Genomic DNA, 19,635 nt, shown 5'->3' with positions numbered 1-19,635 from the left:
TAAACAACTGTTATCAGATGGAATTGTTTTCTGTTCTTTTATTTGATTGGTTTATGTTGAAACTACCATTACCTAAGATTAATAAAGATGAATAAAGGCTGTTAAAAGTAGCATATGGGTAGTTGACAAATAAATCAAAAAAAGTCCTATGGTGTGACAGCAAAACAGTAGAAAAAATAATGAAGATAAACGTATTAATTCTAAATGTATTAATTTCTAAATCAATTTTTATAAATTTTTATATAAAAATGTATATTATAAATATACATTTTAATTATATAAAATAATATATCAATAACAGTTTGTTATCTACATTTTTGCTGTCACACCATAGGACGCACGATACGGTTTATTAGTCAACAACCCACATATAAGTAAACAATTATGTAGTCAACTAATGTTGACAAATGCAACCTTAATGTAAAGTATTAACACCTATAACAATAACTGGAGGACCCCCGAAGTACCAACAACAGACCCCCTGTTGAAGATCGTGGTAAACAGTCCATCCTCAATGTCATTGCTCATATACAAATGTCCCTTACATTAGTAGCCCGCTTGACCTTTCTTTCCATGGAAGTGAAAAGTGACTCTTTTTGGGCAGAACACTGATGATATTGGCTATGAGCTGGCATAGAAATTCTTCAGCAGCGTACTTCTCAAATTGTTGTGCCCCATTGCCAAGTTCCCTACGTCGCTATTCGGTATGAGCCTTAAAAACAGGATCTCATTAATGCGGCAACAAAAAAATTCACGTTGAAAATGCAAATGACCTTCTCAGATGAATTCTCAAACAGCCTACACAGTTAACTCTCAACTAGAGGAAGGCGCCGCGGTCAAAGATCTTCACGCTACAGGCTTAAAGAACCATTAGCAAGTCATTTAACATGTACCAGCTCACAAATGGTGAAGGAAAGTCAAGCAGCTTGCATTGCATATTATGATTTTAGTGCTTATGAGCAACTTAATCAGATGGTAACGGATGTCACATGACCTGTGTGGTGAGCCATTAGGATTGACCATACGCATCTGTACACATTTAACAAACCACCACATTAACACATAGATATATAAAAATGTTCAGTTTGATCTACTAACCTCTTTACATTTATTCATTTAGCACACTCTTTTTATGCCGAGAGAGCATCTTTTTGAGTCACATGGTAATATTATTGCATAACTCCATTTAAATACTATATACATATGTAACTATAACTGTATTACCCATTACGACCCATGACTTTGCATTGGTAGAGCTTGCTGAGACAGTCCCACTGATCAGTAGACTCACATCAGAGGTAATCTGCGTTTTTAACACTTCTCTCTGACCCCAGGTTACATAAGCACCAGCAGATCACACTGAGCCAGTTTATTCCACTCCAAAGCTCTGCTAAAAGCTCTGAGTGTCACCACCATAAATCTGCACTTGTCTAAAGACTGCAAAGACTTTAAAGGGGTATTACATAACACAAGAGAGTAAAAGTGACTATAGATATGCAAAGCACGTCTGCTTGGGTACACCGCACACCAAGACGTCACTAAAATAATATTTTTACATATTCATAACACATTATATGACAGATATTAAAAATAACTCGTGTGACACATAATTTTAATGACTCATCTAAATTACAATGATTTTCCAGACTTACCATTACTTAAATATTTCCAGGTTTTTCATAATCATTGGACTTCGAAGTCCATAACGCAGGGTGACTAACAGACCCGAAATGTAATGTGTAAAGTACCGGTCAAAAGTTTGGCAATGCGTGACTAAAATCAATGATAATCTCACAAATCTTGTAATCTCACGGTGTTTGATTAAAGGTTTAAAATTGATGTCAATGTATCAATTTCTTTCATTAGAAACCAATCGTTTTATTTAAAAATGGATTTTTGAAATGGATGACTCGGACTAAATAATGAAGAAAAGCAGCCAATAAAAGCCTTTATCAGATGGGAACCCATTCGATGGTCTTTAAAAAGCTTCCCAGGATTCCCAGGACCTTACGAAGCTGAATGATAAAATACAAAGAGAATGATTTTGCAAATTCTAGTGAAAGGGTGGCAACCTTGAAGATGCTATGAGATAAAATAGCGTTGATTTATTTTTAGAGGTCCACCGATATATCGGCCAATAGTTGGTATCGGACAATTAATGAAATTTTTCACACATCGGATATCAGCAGATAGTTTAAAAACAGCCGTATCGGAGACGATACATCCTGTCAATCAAAAGAGGACGGGGAAATGCAATAAATTTGAAGATGTTAAGAAACATCACCAGTTTCATAACATTCAGAAAGTTAAGAAATATCAATTCAGAATTTAGGTTTGCCGATTTAATACAGCCACGTTAGAATTGGTATCCGCATTTATCACTCGGAATAATCGGCTTGCGGTATCGGTTGAGAAATGTAGTATTCTACATCTCTATTTTTGATGCTTTTATAAGCAACAATTCCCACAGTTACAATTGTGCTACTCTATAGTTTCGATGAGTTTATTTATAATTTTTCCACCTTTTAGAATATAACTAAAGAAACATTTTTCCAATTTTTTTGACTGCTAGTGTAGGTAGTAGGAAAAAAGCACTTCTAGTTGAATACTCAAAAATCGTTACCCTTTTATTCATGATAGACTGTCAGTGTGAGTCTGTTCTCTTACCTTGCTGTCTCTGCGTTCTCTGTATTTCCGGTTTGCCCTGCGACCTGTCAGAATCCTTCTTGATAAGGTTGATGGTACGGCCTTCTTTCAACTCCCTCGAAATCTCTCTCAAGTGACTCTTAGGATCAAAGTTCATCTTCACTGTGAAAACAAACAGTAAATTGCACACATTTCACTTCTGTTTTTCATCAGAACTGTGGTCATTTTACAAACTATATTGTTTTATAAGCATCGCTGCCCTCTAAATGAGATTTTATGGTTATGGAGGTCCCACGGATGTTTTAAAACTATATAGCCTGAATTCATTATCCAAAACTATAAACGATCATACGTCACCGTCTGAACATAGCTGCTTTATTCTATACGGGAATTTTGAAATGTTAATGCGGCCATTAAAAAAAGGTGTCAAGTGTGTTTTATGGCTCTGCTGTAAAATCCATATGCGGCACCCTTCAAATAAAGCTTCATAGTACACTAGAAGTTAAGAATCATTGGGCACGGTGTGAGAAAGTGTGGCCTCTGCACTACTTAAATATACCCCTGAGGCTTCTGGGAAGGGCGGCCGCGCATAGGAACGATAACTGCTGTGCGTGTGTGCTTCAGATTTTTGCCGCGCTGAAGGAGAAAAGCAATGAAGTGTTACGTCAGAGAGAGTGAAAGAAAGAGAGTGGACAGTGAAAATGAAAGAGACCTTTCTTGCCCTAAACATGATGCAGTCTCATAACCAAGGTCGAACTGTGACTAGTGGGATACAAAGAGCCCATAAGAATTTTTTGTTTTTAAATCTATTTTCCAGAAAAACTAAAGCGCCCGACGGCAATATCCAGTCAGGGGTCCAGCATTCCTAACCACGGCCATACTCATAATATTCTTCTAGTGTGAGGGGTTACGAAACACAGCCCAAAAAAAGGAGAGGCAGATCGTGTTCACACAGCTGCAAAAACATCCCCATATCACTGTGATATTACATCTGACATTCAGTAAACATACTTTGAAGATCTCCTACTGAACATTATATAAAGTTGAATAATAAAAATATTACAGTGGCCTACAGTGCACAATATTAGGACACTTAAAGGGACAGTTCACCCAAAAAAATTTAAATTCTGTCATCATTTACTCTCCCTCCAAATCTGTATACATTACTTTGTTCTGATGAACACAGAGAAAGATATGTAGAAGAATGCCTGAGGCAAAAAGTTGACTATCATAGTTGGGGACATTGTTTTTTGGATATCAACATTCTTCAAAATATCTTCTTTTTTTCTTCTGCAGAACAAAGGGTCATCAAGGTTTTCCAAATATGACATGAGGATGAGTAAACGATGAAAGAATTGTAAGATTATTTACCATAAACGCTGCAATATTACATAAAAAAATAGGCAATGTCATTTTTTATTTTACCAGGACTTTAAGCTACACTGAATGAACATTATTGCATGAGATACTGGATCAAACAATGAAACCTCATTTGTGACCCTGGCCGACAAAACCAGTCTTAAAGGCACATTTTTCGTTTGTTAGGATAGGACAATTTATGGCGGAACAACAACTGTTTACAAAGCTGGAATCTGAGGGTGCAAAAAAGCAAAATATTGAGAAAATCGCCTTTGAAGTTCTTAATTGGAAGCAATGTAGCAGGCCACCCACTTACAAAAATAAGGTTTTATACATTTACGGTAGGAAATATATTAAATATCTTCATGGAACATAATCTTTACGTAATATCCTAATGATTTTGGGCATAAAAAACCCTGTAATTTTTACCCATACCCTGTATTTTGGCGAGTACTAAAAATATTCACGTGCTACTTAAGACTGGTTTTGTTGTCCACATTTATTTTGAGGCCGGAAATTACAAGCACAATCGGCAACCGAAACACCTCAACAAAAGAATTAAGCGTTTAAAATCTTAAAATGTCAAATATTAAGATGAAGTATTTAGAGCCAAGACTACTAAATCTGAAAATAAATCTGGCACCAGTTCTTTAAGCGGATAACAAAATTGCTCAGAAAATCAAGCATCATTTGCTTACACATGCAAATGGATTTGCTCTTGTGTTTCATGCAATAAACGTAATACTTTTCATGTGTGGCTAAAGTATGACAGATTTCACGGGCTACTGCATATCATTACAATATTATCAAAGCAGATATCATTTTATCCCCGAAATAAACGTAACTCAATGACAAACTAGCTCTAAATTAGCGTTGAACTCATTCAAAGATGCAGCCGTGGTCCTAAATTGCTGCAGACTATGATGAAAAAGTAATTCTGCAAGGCTTTATCAGCAATTTTCAGAGCCAAAAGAAATATTTCTATTGCCTGAGGACAGAAAGTCATTACCCAAGATGATCTAAGAGCTTTTAGTGGAAACTCTTTAGAGGAATTTGAACAATAAAAGAGGGATGCATCAAGCTCTTATGGCCTGCATTAAGAGTAGAATGTGGGCTTCTAGCGTAAAAGGTAATACGTCTGAATGAAGTCTTTCTCCGTGCAAACACACCGTGCATCTTTCTGATCTTCGGGGCATTAAAATACTCTGCGGGGGAACAGTGTTGCCTCCTGCAGAGAACGTTTTGTCCACTGCAATGTTCATGAAAAAAGGATGAGGTCTGACGCAGGTAAATCACGGTAATGGTATTCTTGTTAACTTTGTTGTTTCCGTTTTTAGCACACGCTCGAGTGGGAACATGTTCTAGAGGATGACCTATGATGAACTGTAACTAGGGCTGTTTAATTAATCAAATTAAAACCACAAAGCATGCAAAGAAAATGATGTCATAAATAACGGCGAAGCTCCATGAATTACAAGGGACTGGATGCATAACAATTTTACAGCATATCCTGTGTGGTCTGAATTGCACATCAGACCTCTCAAGCAGAAAATTATCCAAAAAGAACCAAATTCGAATGCATAGAGATCTTGCAATGCCACGTTAAACAGTGTTAGTTGTCATCTCTAAGTCATTGTGAGGTAAACAGTAGTACCATACACTTAAAGCTGTAGACAGTAGGTTTATATAATTTAGTTTGTGTAGGTTTGTGAGTGAATGTTTTACCTGGTCCTCTTCCAACGCTGGTCTGATTACTGCCACGACTGAACAGCGAGGGCGGCTGAGACTTTGGCTTCAGAGTACCATGATTCGTGAAGAACGCAGCCAGATTCTCCCGAGTCAACTCCAACTTCTTACTACCCAGTACAGGAGTACCTAAGAAAATGAGAATGAACAAAATGACAAGATTTTGAGAGTGAGAGAGAGAGAAAGAAAGAAATAATCCAAAGAAAGAATTGAAAGATCTGAAAAGAATTGAAAGAAAGTAGGGATGCACCCATATGTGAATTTTGGACGATAGCGATAACCGATACTTCTTTACATTGAACGCCGATAACCGATATATTGGCCGATATGGAGTATCTAAATATTAATATAAAATTCCCTAAGACTGAAACAAAAGGTAAAACTGGACCACTGCTTTTATTTGAAAACATTCACAACAAAACAAGGTCACCATTAGTTCCATTCCTTTTCCTTAAAATCATGTACCAAGCCTACTTAACGATTTTTTAAACCTTCAAACTTTTCTGGTATATTTTTTATTTAATAAACATACTAACCCAGAAAACTTTTCTTAATAGCCACATGTCTGACAATTCTCAACACAGAATGCATTCAGAGCAGTCTGGTTCAAACAATATTTTTTTATTATGCATTTGGCAGACGCTTTTATCCAAAGCGACTTACATTGCATTATCCTATACATTTTGTTTATAACCATGTGCTGGGATCGAACCCACGATCTTGCGTTGTAAACACAATGCTCTTACCACTGAGCAACATAAAAAGCTGTGCTTTTGCTTTCCTATGCTTTCGTTCCGATAATCTACATACTAACATCAACAATGTTTTGCTAATAGCAATAAGCGAATGATCACGACAGAAAGGCAGTACTGTGCTGTATTTTAACTATCAGCAGTGTGTAGCTGAAGAAATTTAACCAGACGAAATGTTTTATGGGCAATAATATACCGGCCTACATTTTATTATCGGCCGAAAACTATAACATTAAAAATGTCCATTTATCGGCCAGTGCCGATATGGCCAATTATTTATTGTGCATCCATTAAAGAAAGAATCGAAAAGTATATTGAAATGAAAGCAAAGTACTACTAGTTAAAAATCAGTGTAGAACTACATAATAAATAAAGTTATTGGAGGTTCAACTGCGAAGAGCTCAAGACCAAGTTGATTTTTTAAATCTTTAAGGTCAACAGTAGTTACACTAGTTGTAATACATCACAGACTGTTCTGACTCGATAAATAGCAAATAACGATCAATAGGTGTCAATCGATACTAACATTAGTCAGTTCTTATATATCAGTTGCACGACAAGATTATATCAATAAAATTGGGAAGACAAAAAAACACAGTACCATTCCTGCAATAACTTCAACATTTGCAATACTGCAGCAGATTGAGCCCCATTGATGTTAAAAAATATATTAAACCATGTGTCAAATGACACAGAAAACCGACTAAACACGTTGTTTGGATGCAGCATGTGCTGCATGTAGCTTTGTACCTGGTGCGTCTCCATTGACCGAGCTCTTGTTTTGGGTGGTGGTGGTGGTGCTGCTGGGCCGCTGGGCTTCATCTTTGGTCACAGCACTGCCGTCAGGGTTCGAGTAGAACAAAAGTAAGGGCTGGAAGTGACCTTTGATACATTTGGCGACCACATCTTTCCACCTGGTTCCAACCTATTACATAACGAATAGCAGCTATTAAGATAAAGCAAGTTTACAAATTAATGGTAAAACGTGAACAACTACACCAGGGTTTAACTTTGCATCTAAGGTGTTCCATTATAATTAAACGTGAAAGCTTGTATGCCTCAGGATGGTTCATGTAGGGATTAGTGCGCAGAACTGCTGTACGACATAAGGCTCGCCGGGCAAACAGATGGACCTTTACTTCTTAATTAATAGACGAGAGACAATAACACAAACACACACACACACAGAGAGAGTGAGAGAGCGAGAGAGACAGACAGAAAGTGGATTATTTCTTGAATATCAGTTTGAATATGAATAGTTATTCATTAAGACGAATACAACTTTATTGTATATATTTAAAGCATGAAAGTGTGCTGTAGGTTAGCAGCACATGCTGGATGTCTAGTGCACATATTGTGTTTGTGTGGGGGTGATCCATCTTGACGGAAGGCAACGGGCGCCACTAGCCCGGTGAGAACTGAAGTGCAGACGCAAGCACAAGCCCCAGACTACTGATAGATTGATGAAGAGATGAAAGCCACACAGCTCATCTCAGTACACACGCACGCACACACTTCACAGATGCAAAAACAGCCAGAAGTCTTAGATATAATACAGTTTAAACGATGGTTACAAGGGCTGTCACAATACATAGGCTTTGACAATAACCTTGATATAAATTACCATGACAACCAATATTGTGTTAATAGTATATATATATGATCATTTTCATTTTGCCTGAAGAGCCAAAATGGATTTTTTTAATATATTTGTAGCTTTCATGTTGATTTTAGTTAAATTGTTTGCAGTTTGGTAATGAGCATTTTTATAAGAATTTGCTATATAGGTATATTTTTATTTCAGGTTCGGTTTTAATTTATCTTCAGATAATACATTTTAGTGACCCAATTGCTGAGGCAACATTTCAATTATCATTTTGTTTAGTTTTTCGTGTACACAGATATTTTATTTATTTTAAAGTACCAGAAGTAAAATAGAAGAACAAGATATTTTTTTGTTTTTAATTACCAGGAATGTAAAATGTAAATATTACACGAAACACATATTGTTCTATCTGACTTTTCTGTTTTCAATTACCAGAAAGTCAAATAGAAGAATAAAATATCATACAAACATCATTAGGTCATTTCGTCCGAGAATCTAAAGAACTGACATTTATTAAATACTAAAAATATATCATTTTAAGACGTTAGGATTATTTGTTAATCGAGGCATTAATTTAAAGAAAGAACATTTTCTCCTTAATGCACCCTAATTTGACTCAAAATGCGTCTGAATTTCCGAGATTTTTTTATCAAATTTGTCAATGATATCTACATTGTCAAGCATTGACTCGGGAACACAAAGCTACGGGCTGATTTTCCGTGACTTTCTCACCTCTTTGACATTGGCATCATCAAAGAAAACCCACTTAGAGGATTTGGTGTGGTAGGCGAAGGCACAGTAATGTTTGCTGGAGTAACAGATCATGCCAACCAACAGCAGCTCGCTCTTCTTCGCACGCTCATCCGTGACACGGTAAAACAGCTGCAAAAACACACAAACAATCAAACCATAACACAAAGCATGCAGCATTTCTTAGGCAACTGATGCCCAGCGCTGTCATACGATGAATAAAATCATTGTGTCACGCAGCAGAGAAGCAAGAAGTAGGTGACACAGACTCCAGAAGTATGCAAGTTTCAACAAAAGCAGATATTGCGTAACCAACACTTGTTCCTCCACCCCTGGTTCCTGAATAGACGGAGGCCAGTGTAACAATGGATCCCGCGCAGGCGGGAAGCTATTTTCCTTTCCACCATCCCATGGAGAAGCAGGGAATGAATCAAAGGCATTGTACTTGTCCTGGGGGTTTCGACTGAGACTAGCTCAATGCTGGAGGGTGGTACTGGAAGTGGGCGTTAAGAATGAACGCTATTTTGCATGGCTTGTTTTGAGAAGGAAACAAGCACTTGAGATCTTGATCACTTGTAAGTTTTGATACCAAGACAACATAAGTAATCTGGTTCACATTAGAAGACAGTAGTGACCTAGAACACGCACACATCCACTTCGGCACATCGACGAAAAAGCAGCAGGTGGTAAATAAGTCCTAAACGCAGCTGTATACTCCCACACATGGGCCCGGTGATCAAAGAAGTGACCTTCCACCGCAGAGACTTCTGGTCGTCCGGCGTGGGCTGACCAACATCTGACACAGTTACAAAACGCCAGTTTTACGAAGAGGATAAACTCACGCTTTATCTTTCACATATGCTCTCAGACTCCGATATAAATCAGCCTCAATGACACAAGGGCCAGCTGGGTGGCTCCCAAAAAACAGCGACGTCAGGAGCTCTTTTTATAGCCGTTTAATCTGGATGGTGGGTTCCAAGGAGTTTTATATTTTACGTGATGTTAAGGGAATGAGATTTTTTTTATAGGAGGTCCCCATAAAAAATGTATATTCACTGACATATTCATGTAGATCAGCAGTTTCTTGTACATTCTCTGCACAACATAAGTAGTACTGTGGCATGTTTGTGGACATGCATCATTGCAATTTCAGTGTATTCTTTGAAGTACTTATTAAATTATGATACTCATTTAGTACCATGGTATATCTCTTAAAATCTGATTCCATAGCATTCCATTTCTGTTTCTTTGGTGTGTTATAAGTTGCCCATGCATGTATAAGACACGTAAAAACAAAAAAAATTAAATATCGGAACAATAGATGCATTCTATCTAAAAGCTAATGCTCACCCAGACCTGACAGAAATGTCTCGTGTAACCACACCCCCACAAATCTACGTCAGTTAGCGGTATGACTTGACTAAGGGTGCGATCACACAGAACACGCTTTTCATGTTCGAAAAAAGCAAGGCGCACCGGGCTGCTTTTTATTGACTTTCAGAGCAGCGCGCAGACCTTTTTTACGTTGCTAGGTAACCCGAAACAGCCACAACAAGTTCCTCCTCCATGTCTCCAGATGTTCCGAGCATCGGTAAACTTACGTTGCCACAAGGGACGCCCCGCCTCTCCACTCATTCGATTGGACAATGGAAAAAAGCACACATGACGTTTTTATCAACTTCAGAATGCTCCGTCTAAAACACAGGGCGCATCAGGCGGCAGAAACACGAGGCGCCCAGCACGCATAAGCAGTCCGCAAAACACTGCCTGCCAACTGAAAACAAATCAAAAGAGGCGCGTCTCACAGTTAAAGATGCATTCTATCTGATCAGGCCCTAAGACCCGCCAAATGTATATGCAAGTAAGGTGGGTGTACCTGTCAGAACAATTGCTTTGGAACCTGATGTTCCAAATATGGTAAGAGGCGTTACATTTCTGTCACACGCTTGCAGTATTCGACCAATCACGCACTGGATAACTGGCCAATCATAGCACACCTCGCTTTTCAGAGAGATGAGCTTTGTTAAAAATCCACACATTTCAGAGAGGCGGGGGAATGAGGAGATACAAACATGCACGGTTTGTCGAAAATACAGCGTTTTTTAATCTTAAATCGTGATTACACATTGCATTACATCTAAAACAAGAGATAATATAATTTTAGCTGTGTCATATGACCCATTTAACCATTAAAAAGGCCTTTAATCAAACCATCAAAACATGTTTATTTTAGGACTGACAAAGGTGTTCTTTACAGTCTCATGACCTCATGTACCGTAGTACTTTTGTTTTGAGGATGATCAAGGATAGGTCCTAGCATCTTGCTGAATAAAAAAAATAAACAGGTGGAGCAGAGAATTTGAGAATATTTATGGTTGCATTCTTACCCCTGAGAGGTTGAGGTGTGATCCAAGAGATCGGATGACATCTTCAGTGAGGTCAGACTGTTCAGAGTCCCACACCATCCCGATGGTCACAATTTCTGGAGAGTTCATCAATACGCGCCTGATCTTCATCTTCTGACCACAGTCGCTCTATTGATGGGGTGAAGATTAAAAAAGAAGATAGATAATTATGTACGTATTTTTTTAAGAAACATTTATGATTCTGCACTACTTCCTTATTTGTATGTAAGCTAACCACCCAGTAAACTCAAGTGTTTCATAAAACAGATAAAATAATTTTCATCAAATCAGATGTCCTCGGTTTTGTTAAAGCACATTTGGCGCTCTATCATCGCTATACAACAGCTGACATTCACTTGCTTTCCAAATCTGATTTTACAAACTTTATGACATTTTAATTATGTTGACAATGAAAGATAAAATGTAGCTTTTTAACGTTGACAAATTGACAATTTGTGTATAAGTATAACTAAGATTTTGTTAGTGAACAAACACCGTTCACCGCATTACTTAAGTGAGATGTATTGCTGCTTCTCACAGTTACTGTTCTACCATGCGACTTGCTACTGCCGGCTGTTTAAAAATGCAGAATGTGTTGATATGTGAGAGGAAAGAAACAGCCTCATGTTTCATCCGACTGCTTTTCATCACGTGAATGTGTTACGCTTATGACGTAAAAGATGATAAAACACTAGGTGTGAGCTTACATAACACCAACAACATTTTATTCATCGGCATGTGTTCAATGATCATCGTCATTGTAATGCATTGTAATCAATCAAAACTTCAGACAAACTTGACAAATTTTTTTCTCATGATATATTGTTTTAATCTAAATGTGTATATTTCAAAAAGTTTGAAATTACCGTAGCACACAAAACTATTATTGTGCTAACATATTAACTTCGTTCATTAGAAAACTAAATGTATTATTTAAAAAAATTTTTTTTAAATGGACCAAATCATAAATAAAAAGTACAGCATTGTAAGAAATTCTTTTAATCCTCTTTAAAAAGCTTCATAGGGTGAGACCTAAAGAAGCTGAATGTAAAAACGCCAGATGTACAATTTCTAATGGTTACAATTTTGAAGATGCTCAAATATATTAATTTATTTTGGATGTTTTTGTCCCTACATAATTTTAAGAGTTTGGTTCGAAAATCATGTTTTTTTATTGTGCATTCCAATTAATATCAATCACACTGCTGTTGTTTAGGACTTTTTTTGGTTTTGCTTAAAGCCATTATCACTAAAAAAATACAACTAACAAAATAAAACGCAATAAAATCATGATAACCTAATAAAAAACATGATTTTTTAACAATTTTAAAAACTGAGTTAAAAACTCTCGACAGTTACAACCATTATTTCATGGTTATGATGAGTTTAAAAAAAATCTAAATAAACTCAACTCCAAACTTTGGACTGGATGTGTAGTTTTGTATGGCGTCACAAAATAAACCAGATCTGCAAAGCATGACAAACACACGCAACGTGGATCTCCATGATTCACCTACCGGACAGTTTCGCAGATCTCCGACTGTGCTGGCGGCCTGCAGCAGCTCACCGAACGTGTCCGGACGCATCCGTTCATCTCGTCTATCATAAAATTGGTGGCTGTAAAGCAGAGAAGCAGGAAAAAGACTAATCAACGAAGGAAAAGTAAATGTTCGCGGTTTTGTAATATATAATAAAGAAAAGGATGTTTTTTGGACGAGATGTTTACCAGAGGGCCGTGGTGGACACATAGTGCACGAGCTCGGTGAAGGGTAGCGGGTCAGATGATGCACCACAGTTCCTACACACCGACTGCAAGCCAAACACACACTCGGTGATTCATTGCACACAAAGTGATTCATTGCAAGTCACTTCCTGCTATTACTGCTATAATACATGATGTACGGTCTTAATTACACAATGTGACGTAATTGATGTCTCAATCTATTTTTTACGCTCATACATCACTAAAGCTCTATGATGTACAACTTGTGGGAAATACCCATCGTTTCATTTTTTGGCAAGGCATAAATGAATCCTCCAACCTTTCAAAAATGACCCATGGAATTAACATGATATGTGTTAATTACATATCACGGTTATATTACCATCTTTTTTGTTTCTTGTGGAATGGAGATAGTCATCTCTTTATGCCACCGTGGTGTGTATATTCAGTTTTCAAGTTAAGTCTGATGGTACCAACATTTTAATACTACGGGCCCATGTATGCAAAGGAGGTGGTGGACATGTAAATTTCTCTGCATTAGTATTCCCTGCGTGTAATCCGCCCACTGTACTCCACTGATTGAAAGCCACCGGCGTAGGACAGTGATCAATTCTCTATTACTCACATGAGTTGCGTGTGCGTGCACGTGCGAGACGGATTATTAAAAAGGCTGACATACCTGTTCATAAAGCGTCATGGCAAACTTCTGATGAGTGATGCAGGACTTGGATGTGCAGGCGTCCGTCTCACTGTCAGGTGCGATGTGCAGGTGAATTCTTTCTAGGATGTTTTCCTGCGAAAAAAGGCAAACGTGTTTGCATGCGTCATGGGAGCAATCATTTAATTGCTGAACAAAAATACTAAGTATGCCTTAAATTTTTTCAAATGCTTGTGTGTCATTGGAGATTTACAGCGATTATTTACTGTAAGGAAACAATAAAAAAAAAAACAACACATGCCTTCAATTGCAAGCAATTTATTTTATTTCCAGTGAAATACTTCATCATTATGATATTTCATTTACTTTATATTATATTATTATGGTGAATTGCTCTGTTTTACTGTTGAAAGTCCCTTCGCATAAATGCGTCCGCGATATACCCGAATACAAAATGTTCATGTTGCTAAACATCATATGTTGAGTACAAAGTTTTTTTTTTAAAGAAGTTTGTGAAGAACATTCTTGTTTGGCATTTAGTCTCACTCGAATTATATACAGTAATGTATTATATTCCTTAAAAAAATCCTCTTTGTGATCAGAAAAAAAGTATATATAGGTCTTGAATACCGAGAGGGTCAATAAACAATGTTTCTTTTTTTTATTTTAGAGGAAACCATTGTTAAAAAACATTTATGTTACTATGCCGCAGTCAAACCCAGCAACAACAATTCCTCGACTCGCAGTACCCGAGAACCAGATTACATTTGTTTGGGCCGGTACAATGATACCTTTCACATTATGCGAACGCACGCTAAGCTTGAGTAATGTTCGCCAAGCCTATTATCTGCTTAAACATACCCTTTCAAACGCGAGAACCACCGGCTTATTCATTTACCCCGACAGAGCTGCCACCACCTGCCCTTTAGCCAGATTAATTTGATGTTTCTCCAGTAAAGATTAAGAATAAGGTTTGTTTTGTACAGTCTAGTCCTTCATCACAACAAAAGGGCAGCGTGGAGGAAAAAGACAAAAGCCATTATTGACTGGCTTTCCTTTGCACCTCAGGTTTGACAGAGAGCCTTCATTGACTGCGTTGTTTAGGGTGGTACTGTAAATGGATCTTTACTCAGGTAATGACTGACTCTCTATAGTCCTGCTGTGCTAAACAGAAAATGATTACAGGTCCCAGCACTAAGCAGGTTTACTGCAATTAGGCGGCCTGAGAGAAATCTCACACACGGCTGAGAGCCAACATGCTTACATCAGCCTTTCCAGCGAACCAAACGTTAGGATGCTGATGCAGCCTTGACTGTGTGAAGTGAACACTGTGCACACTCTACATACCAACTCTGTTTTGAAGGCTTCAAATGATGATAGGAATCTGTCTTTTTGTCCATTTGTATGTAAAGCAAAATAATCTGAAATGCACATATAAAAGGGATAGTTCATCCGAAAATCAAAATTCTGTCATCATTAACTCTCATAGCGTCTGAAACCTGTATGACGTTGTTTCTTCTGAGGAACACAAAAGAAGATATTTTGAGAAATGTGGTTTGTGTCCATTCTTCGGAAGTCAATGGGGGTCAATGTTGTTGGTTACCAACATCTTCAAAATATCTTCTTTTGTGTTCTGCAGAAGAAAGTCATACAGGTACACTAACTCAAACTAAACAGATTACCGAATTCAGATTTTTGGCTGAACTGTCCCTTTAAATCTTAAAGCATTCGGGCAGGATATTATTCATATATACATACAAATACAAAAAAAAAAACACTTGCGAAAGAGCATAATATAACATTATTGGTTGAGAATTAAACATGTTAGACTGCATTCTTTTTCTTAATTTTGGCAAAATGCAAGGGCCTCTACATGCATTTTACAAAGTAGTACACAGGTTTATGTCCAAAGATATGAGAAAAAAACTATTTTTGACCTTCAAAGCCGGTTTTTGGTCGTTATTATGTGTCATATCATCATTTTTTAAAATATCAATCTGGATGTATTATGTACATTGATAAATCTTATTTTTGGTCTCTTTTCCTGAAGGCATTTTAAACCGGATGCAATGAGACAGGTTTCTGCATGTGCCGTTCGGCATGTTTGGGAATCGATTACCACCCTAATAATGATCTATTTTCCATTGACCAGACATTTAGCGCACACAAAGACACTCACAAAGCACTCGGCAGCATCGTCCATGAAGCCCAGCTGAAATCTCTGCTCGTCCTTGAAGGTTTCAGCCAGAGCGTTTCGCAGGTTATCCGAAGGCAGTGCTCGCTCTCGACTCTGCTGGAACTGAGAGAAAATTCCCTGCAAAACAAACAAACAAGACTTTATGAATCTCTGCGCAAAACACATTTTTATGCATTGTTTTACAATTTGATTGGTCATCAATATACCTTCAAAGCGCAAAAGATGCAGGAGTCTCCTAAGCAGTAGTGATTTGGGACCTGGCGAAGACTCCGTCTGAAGATATCGAGATGCCATAGAACCTAATGAAAGGAATTATGGGAGATAATGAGTTGGATTTCTACGTATACTCAAGATCTGTGCCAAAACCTAGCAAGCTGACTGCAAAGACATCATAGCGAATTGAATTTCTCAAACTTAAGTTTGAATATCTGCCAGCCATCTGCCATGTTTTCTTTGCCATTTACGTCTCCCTGGGTCTGTTCCTAAAACTCTTAGAAGTTAAATATGACTCAGTGTCCTTGCTCGCCGGACTGAGCTTAAGGGAAATGACACTTGGTTGACAATTGATGGGGATAAGAGCTGTGTGTGTGTGTTTGGACCAGCAATTTGTCTTTCCCTTTGGCCCCAGACAACTTAGTCTAAGCATACCGTCAGCGTGACCTCACTCCACGGTGACGAGTCCAAGAACAAGATAACAGAGAGATGCACTTAATCATAATGTCGGCAAGCCCATTCAAGGGAAAGAGCTTCCAGGAACTGGCAGACAGGCTGGGAGCATGACAGCGTCCGCTCGGAGTGAGATCTGCGGGTGGATGGGTGGAGTGACATGGGTGCCGTAAACATTTGGTATGTGTAAGAACACCGTTTAGGGCGCTGTCTTGAGTAAGCACTGAGGAGGAGTTGACAGTCTGATGTGAAGATTGAGAGTGTGCCTTCTGTTATTGTAACAGATTTTGGTTAGTTAAAACTTAAACAGCTTGTATCATGAATGTAATTTCCCACATAAGCGTTAATGAGGATGTGTGATGTCATTATGTTCATGTCGGCACTTACAAAAATGTATTGTAACCTTCCCATAGTAAGTATTAATGTACCTGGCAATTTTACTACAGTTTTTACTACAGTTAATACTATAGTATACTTTAACACTTAATATGGTATCTAAGAACTATTTACTATAGTAAAAACTGTAATAAAATTCTTGTACTTTACATTTTAATACAGTAATAGTATAGTATAATATGGTAAGCTTCAAAAACACTAGAGTATCTAAGAATATTACTTCGGTTTTTACTATAGTAAATACTGTGATACAATTCCTGTACTGTTCATTTTACTACAGTAAATACTATAGTATACTTTAATATTTACTAAAGTTCAAAAACATATAATATATTTTACTACATTTTACTATGGTAAATCTAAAGTACTTGTCCAAAAAAGCATGGCATTACCATGACGGCACTGTATAATAATATATTTGTCACATTCCATTGAAGTAATTTTAAAACATAACACTGATAAATTCTGAATAGCAAAAAAAATAAAACTAAGTTTTAAGTTACTATGCCTGTAATATAGACATGGTTATGCAACTTTGGCTTAGGGTATATAAAGTACCTGAACTGCACTGTTGAGGAAGCAGCTGTTCTGGCCTGGCTCATTTAACAATCCCTTGGTAGGGGCCAGAGACATCATAGATCCGGGCTGGTAAGACCTGGCAAGATTGCCACCCGGTTTCTTGAAGAACTTGGCCCATGCCATTGAATTTTGGGGTGTCTGTCTTCCTGCAGATAAAGTTTCTTGTTAAAGCAGGCGGAGTTAAATTAAACCCTTGAGTAGAAAACCATGCGATGTGATTAAACAATGCAAAAGTGTTTTTTAACATCGAAGAGGCATCGAGTTAACTTGAGTATTTAAGATCTATTTTCAAAATCAATCGGTGAGTAATGCCACGAATAGAAGCTACTGACCGGTATGAAAGAGGTCTTGTGAAGTGTATGTCCCGGACAGGACGGTTTGATCATTCCCTGGGTGAGGCTGGGGAATTCAGAGGGTTGTTGTGGGGTATTGTGCCCGTAAGGCCTCTGGTGACCTGCAGCATAGTTATGAAGCACACGAGGCGTCAGCGAGAATCAGTCAACCTTCATCCATCTCTCAGACGCTGCTCACTGAGGACATCAGCCTTAGGTTTCAACAGAATTCAACCTGTGGACAGAAGGGATCTCATCTTTAAATCCATTAAGCATTTTACATTCTTTCAGCCTGAAATAGACTGAAATCTAAAAGATGACTATTGCTTCCTTCAATTCGAGCCACTAAACGAAAAAGCTCTGCAAGTGCAATGGGTATAATGACACTTCTATTTTTTGCACCTGATCTATAAAAAAAAGGCCAGTTGTGTCACCGCAGGAGGCGTCGCTATACTGAAAACTTTTCACAAGTCAGTAGGTCAGCTTGGAAAAGTTATTGTTTAACTTTTTGCAATGACTATACTTTGAACAACCTATTTATACTATCAGAGCCATTCGTTCATCCAATAGAAGCAAACTAACAACAATGTAACATTTAATGCATGACATATGCAATGGCTGTTGTAGCTTACGTTGATCAAAACATGTGAAACTTTGCAGTTCAATTTATTTTGCAAATGCAAGTACTCTGGTGATATTCAAAGATTCAGTGGTTTGGCAATGTATTGACATAAAAATAAAATTGGCTCGTAACCTGCAGCTCAGCATTTTTAAAATTTGGATATAAAAGGAAGCCGCTTGTTGAAAAGAGGTTGCCTTACCAAGCTTGTGAATGGACTACAAAAATACCAAATTGCCTTCGAGAGCCAGAGAAAACAACCACCTAACAACGAATTTAAACACCCTAACAAGTGCCTGACAACTACCCATAACACCTCAACATGACTGAGGTGAGTTTTACATTGATCAACACCACACTGACTGTTGCATATAAGGGCCGGGTGAGTTTTACATCATTAACACGGCCCGGACCTATTCAGTGGTGTGCACAAAATATTTAGTCCACGTAAGGAGAATCGCGGTTTGTACATGTAAATAGCTCTTTCTAAAGGAATAAAAACATAACGGTTCATTATGTAAATGTCTTAACACACCATTGAAGACGTTGTCATGTACTGTATATTACATAGCATTTCTGTCAAGAGATCCTCAAAAAAATATGTTACACACTGGACCTTAAACAAGAAGATAAACTTTACATACAAGGGGTTTCAATGGGACGATGTTGCAATAACATTCTTTTAATACCAAAATTAAAACAGAACACAGAGTACCAAGATTAGATGAAAAACTAACACACACACACAAACACAGACATACTTTCAGGATTATGGTTTGTTCTTGGCAGAGACCGTGGTGTGGAAGTCTGGTACGATCCATCGTTTTGGTTAAAATTGAGCCAAAAATAAAAGAAATATAAAGAAGGCAGAACATTATTTATTTTTGAGAGTTCTTGATCAGCTTCGATTCAGTCACATTATATTTAAATAATGAAAAATAGAAAAGCTACTGATACAATTTACATATAGATGAAATGCACCGCAAGTTTTTTTGAATAAAAGGATCTGCCAAAATGCATAAATGTAAACACTAGACATGCTAGTAAATGCATTAGAAGTTTAAAGCATTACACACTTAAATGGGTTATCGCCCAAGGAGACACTAGATGTGAAAAAAGTCTGAATGAATCAGGCCATTTTGCACAGACTTCACGTCTGCACACACATACATGCAACTGTAAACTCGTTCGACAGCATTTT

General features: G+C 37.6%; 1 protein-coding gene across 4 annotated transcripts in view; it reads right to left on the bottom strand.

The window, feature by feature from the left end:
- LOC130419576 (inactive ubiquitin carboxyl-terminal hydrolase 53) overlaps positions 1 to 19,635 on the bottom strand; it is a 38,252-nt gene that overhangs the window by 13,159 nt on the left and 5,458 nt on the right. Inside the window, exons 2-13 of one of the 4 annotated variants that reach the window (XM_056746418.1) lie at positions 17,816 to 18,050; positions 17,463 to 17,629; positions 16,049 to 16,141; positions 15,825 to 15,959; positions 13,667 to 13,780; positions 12,991 to 13,073; positions 12,782 to 12,881; positions 11,247 to 11,393; positions 8,842 to 8,991; positions 7,254 to 7,428; positions 5,731 to 5,880; positions 2,668 to 2,808 (exon numbers count right to left, since the gene is read on the bottom strand). In XM_056746418.1, coding sequence (XP_056602396.1) covers positions 2,668 to 2,808; positions 5,731 to 5,880; positions 7,254 to 7,428; positions 8,842 to 8,991; positions 11,247 to 11,393; positions 12,782 to 12,881; positions 12,991 to 13,073; positions 13,667 to 13,780; positions 15,825 to 15,959; positions 16,049 to 16,141; positions 17,463 to 17,606 — 1,432 coding nt within the window. In that variant the 5' untranslated portion in view covers positions 17,607 to 17,629; positions 17,816 to 18,050. Of the gene's footprint in view, positions 1 to 2,667; positions 2,809 to 5,730; positions 5,881 to 7,253; positions 7,429 to 8,841; positions 8,992 to 11,246; positions 11,394 to 12,781; positions 12,882 to 12,990; positions 13,074 to 13,666; positions 13,781 to 15,824; positions 15,960 to 16,048; positions 17,630 to 17,815; positions 18,051 to 19,635 lie in introns of those variants that run through there. The other 3 variants (XM_056746426.1, XM_056746444.1, XM_056746435.1) reach the window with 3 other exon arrangements.

Source organism: Triplophysa dalaica, chromosome 1, assembly GCF_015846415.1.
Source record: "Triplophysa dalaica isolate WHDGS20190420 chromosome 1, ASM1584641v1, whole genome shotgun sequence".
NCBI lineage: Eukaryota > Metazoa > Chordata > Actinopteri > Cypriniformes > Nemacheilidae > Triplophysa > Triplophysa dalaica.
This window is presented reverse-complemented; position numbering and strand designations above follow the sequence as displayed.